This window comes from Oryzias melastigma, linkage group LG21 (assembly GCF_002922805.2).
Source record: "Oryzias melastigma strain HK-1 linkage group LG21, ASM292280v2, whole genome shotgun sequence".
Taxonomy (NCBI): domain Eukaryota; kingdom Metazoa; phylum Chordata; class Actinopteri; order Beloniformes; family Adrianichthyidae; genus Oryzias; species Oryzias melastigma.
In genome coordinates this window covers 4,460,964-4,465,577 of record NC_050532.1, presented here as the reverse complement: position 1 = coordinate 4,465,577, position 4,614 = coordinate 4,460,964, and the positions used below count along the sequence as shown (strand labels likewise).

At 37.2% G+C, this 4,614-nt stretch overlaps 1 protein-coding gene across 4 annotated transcripts in view; it reads left to right on the top strand.

Moving 5' to 3' along the window:
* Positions 1–2,549: 2,549 nt before the first annotated feature.
* LOC112154773 (target of Nesh-SH3) overlaps positions 2,550–4,614 on the top strand; it is a 29,273-nt gene continuing 27,208 nt past the window's right edge. For all 4 annotated transcript variants that reach the window (XM_024285926.2, XM_024285922.2, XM_024285920.2 and 1 more), the window contains exon 1: positions 2,550–2,782. In XM_024285926.2, the coding sequence (XP_024141694.1) occupies positions 2,707–2,782 (76 nt within the window). In that variant the 5' untranslated portion in view covers positions 2,550–2,706. The remainder of the gene's footprint in view (positions 2,783–4,614) is intronic.

Sequence of the window (4,614 nt, the reverse complement as noted above, 5' to 3'; positions counted from 1 at the left end):
CAGGATAAAAAACAGTTTCCTTGAAAAACAAACATGCAGAAAGTCAAACTTGCTGGTTTTCAATTGATAGATTATGATTTTAACTTCAAAGACATCATCACGTGCAGCACGGTGCCAAACACATGGCAACAAAATGCTTTTTTGTAGTCAGTCTGTATTTCATCTTTGCAACACGTGATTGAGTTATATTTCTGGAGAAGGTGATGCAACGCTTTGTTACAGTTCAATATTTGGATGATACCATATTTTCCAGGCGCACCGGATTAGACTCTGCAAAGACAAAAAAGTCCAAGATGAGTCCCTCAGTCTGATTATTATAGCCTACATTCACAGTAATTTTAAAACTCGTTTGCAACATGCTACATGTTAGCCATGCTATCCGCGTTAGCGTATTCACAAAACCATGTTTGAGTTACACCCTTGAGAAAAAATCACGAAAGTGATTTTTGAGTTCCTCCAACAGGTGTTTTTTGTAATCCAATTTGAACAAAAATAGGGAACATTTAAACACATTCTTTTGAGCAAGTGTCACATCTTGGAAGAATAAATCACAAACCCAGAAAATAAAAACATAACAAAGCTGCAAATAAAACTATCAGATGGCGGTGTGCACGTTCACTCTAAACCATTACAAGTTCCCATCGTGTTTAAACGAAAGTAAATAAGTAATTCTAAACAAACCATCACAGACGTCAGTAATATCATCTGTACAAAAACATGAATATTTGGTCATCATTACTTGAGAACAGAAAGAATCAGAGAGTGATTTCTATGGAGAGAATAAGTATCACCCTATTAATGCATGCTAGTCCTGATTTGTGCGTAATTTAGGATTTGTGTGTGATTTGTAACTCGTATAATACATTATGTGCATAAGTACATAAATTTTGAAATTCAAAACAATACAATTTATACATGCACAAATAAAAATGACAACAACTTGAAACTAATTACACAAGCAAATCTTTAAAAATCACGCATGAATTATCTCTTACACACACAAAAATCTGTCTTGAGACTTATTTTACTTCTCACAAATTCATCCGTGAGTGATGCGTTTAAAAATTACTAGAATGCTCGTTCATCAGAGTTTTCTGTATTTGGTTGTTGTTTTTTTTTTTTTCAATATATGACTTGTGTATTACATAACATCATAAAAAACTAAGGGCGTATTCAGACTGGAAAAGTTAGTTGGTCTGGACTGAGTCCGCTTGATTTGGTCCAGGTAAAGACCTGAACCTTGAGTTTGGTCTGTATTCAGACTGTCTTCAACAGGATATTTCTGTTTTAAACCAAAGCTTGTAAGCAAAACCATGTGACTGAAATTTTCTTCAGCCAATGGCTGGGAATCACAGGAGTGGGCAAAGGATCGAGAGACAGAATGATGACAGTCCTAAACTTTACAATCCTTCATAGTTTACTTATTCAAACTTTACATTTTACTGACAAATGTTGAACATCTGTCACAACATCAGTTACAACCCTTTATACTGCTGCTTTGGTACAGTGGAGGCAGGCTGCAAGACGCTTACAAGGAGATGATGAAGAAGGTACGTTGGTAAGTGTTTGTGACACAGGAAAACATTCTGAGAATCAATGTCTATCATGTTGTCTGTATTCATCCGACCACATTTCAATGAGCTGCTGTGTCTCATTGTTGTTCTGCTGTTCTGTTCACATCGTGTAATGACCGGCTACGGTGGCTGTTTTGGTTCAATTGTTCTGCGATGAGCTCAGAGCCTATTGAGACTGTGGAAACTCAGAGCTAAAAACTAAAATACTCCTTGAAAGACGGGTAAGAGAGCGGTTCCTGGACCCGGACCAGGGTCTGCTTGGGTGTATTCAGGCTGAAAGTTTGTTCCGGATTATCGGGGGAAATGATCTCTGGTTCACTTTAAGCCAACCAAATGTGTCCAGTCATTTTAAAATTATATTTTAACTATAGTGCAAGTAACACAAGTTATAAGCTGACCTGACAGGTGCCTTCATAAAAGTATTGAAACATTTGACAGATTCTCCTGAGCCAGATTTCTACTGGTCGGGATGTTGACTCCAAACAAGCTCACTCCTGATTGGTGAGAGTGGTTGCCATAGAAATGAGGACTCTGTCCAATCACTGCTTATTGACAATTTCTGGTTCCAGCATATCCACTGACTGTATATTAGAATGTCTACTTGTACACTTGATTTACCCTTTTGACGTCCTATTTCATTAGTCTAGTTTGGAAATAAAATTATGAACTAAAATGAATGATCAGGTTTCTTAGCTTCCCATTGAAACAAATGCCTAAAGAAATCACAATTTCAGAAGTTTCCTTGGAAAGTTTTGGTAAAATGGAAAAGGAGAAGAAATCCTGGAAACAAGGGGTTGCATAGGAGGCAAATGTACGAAAACCCCCGAAGATTTGAGACAAAGAGTGTGTGAGTGAGAGAAGAAAAGAACTGATGGAAAATGGAAGAGAGTGAGCGTGCCTCACTCTCTTTGTCTCCTCCCTCCATTGTGGAGGTCTAGATTGTGCAGGAGCAGACTGCAGCATCCACAAGTTCAGTCCAGTGAGCTGCATTTGAAAGAACTCAGAGGAGCATCCAGATAGATTTCAGCCGCAGCAGCACACATTCAAGAAAGACAGAAACAGCTATCACGATTTTTCTTAGATTTTAAGTATTTTAGACTAGAGAAAATCGTTGCACCTAAGAGTGAAGAAGATGCAGCTCCAGTTTCTGGTTCTCCTGACTTTCATGGTGGGAAAAGCGTTGTCTGGTCCCTTAACTTCATATGGAGGTGGGTACATTTCACTTCTTACCTTTCTACATCCAGATAAATTGGGTTTTAATGATGGCGCTTATGAGTTTTCGCCTCAAAGGCGTCCAACTATTGTCCAAGATGAGCGCCAGTGGGTTTTATTGGACTGGATTTTCCCTGGTTTCAGCTTTTCTACATCCACTTGCATGCTGGGACTTTTCTTCAAACTAAAATTTCACAAAAACAAGATTTAGATTACTTTAGATAAATTAATTATTCTAACATAACCGTGTCATGCTTTTACCACAGCTAATGTATTGTAATGACATTTTCTTTCAGACAAACTTTGACAGTAAATATGTCATAAATTGCTGTTTTGTTTCATTTCCAATGATCTATCTGTCATAATATCTTAATTAAAACTGTGTGCGATTCCTTTAACAAGAACTTCATGAAATAAAGCGAAGAAGCTATGAAATAATCCAGCTGCTGCTCAGAGGTTTGAGTGAAAACGTTCCCCCTAAGAGGGTCAGGGGGTTAGTCTTGTAAGACAGCCTGTTAGGAGAGCTTTCCTGGAACTGTTCCCACCAGCCGAATGATTTACAGTGTGATGCTTTGGTGTGTCACCTCAGCTCAAACATTTCACACTTTTCTCTCACTCAAACGGATTCATATACAACACTTACAATTTGGCCAGAATATTAAAATAAATTACAATCATTTCCTTTAAAGAGCCTGTAAAACCCTTAAAAATTTGGCTCATTTCACATCTGTGCAGTTAGAATGGGGCATTACAAGCCTTTCAAGACTCTATTTCTGTTTTAATGCTAAAGGTTGGAAAAACAGTTTTAATTTAGTGTTTGAATATTTTATTTTGTGACTGAAATAAACACTAAACTTCTATTTTTCTGTTCAAATATCTGAGTTTTAATAAATCATAACTCTTATGAAATCAGAACAATAACTTCACTTTGACACCAATGCTTGACCTCCACATCACATAAAATAAACACAATTCTAATGCTTTATTGATAAATAAAAGACAAATCCAGTTGCAGAAGAACTTTTTAAACGAAAGACTGTAAAATTGAAATCAGAATGATGGAACTTTGGCAGTCAATAATGTAAATAACAGATACTGAGCGAAGGACAGAGTGGAACAGCATCAAGGGGAAAAGAGGAAGCAGCTGCTGCAGTCAAATCTGACAATGGTATAGAGATCTTTATAGAAGAAATGTAGGAGAAAAATATTGGTTAGTAATCTTTGAGGAGCAGGCAGTGTATTGTTTCTGTGGAGGATGCAACTAAAAACACTTTTTCTGATATTTTACCAATTAATTTAGCTTGAAGTGGGTTATTTTAGCTCAGATAGATCTATTTTTACTTGGCAGCTGGGGGACAATATTGCTTGTGTGCTGACTTGTAACTGAATTAGCCCAAAGACAGTTTTTGGGCTAGCGCTCTGTTAGCTCCCAAGCTAACTGTTAGCTGTGTTTCATAGTTAGCACATTTGTTAGCTTGCTTATTTTAAGACGAAGATTGGGTCCGACTTTTGTTACTACTCACTACTTAGTGCACTGTATAGGTTGTACAGCATTTTTTTGGGGGGGGTCTCTAAATTTACAATTCCAAAATGAGCCCTGGGAATTTCCCAGAAGACTCTGCAAAAAACCACTGTGCATTGCTACTCACTATAGGGCTATGTCCAAATTCCCCCCTAATCCCTAACTCCTAAAAAACTATATAGTGCAGGACTATCTAGTGCCATGGATTTTAACAGCCATTTGGACAACATGCTCACTACTGTTTATTTATTTATTGTTTACAGCAAATATGATGTCATTAATTTCACAAAGTGAAAACTGAACCAA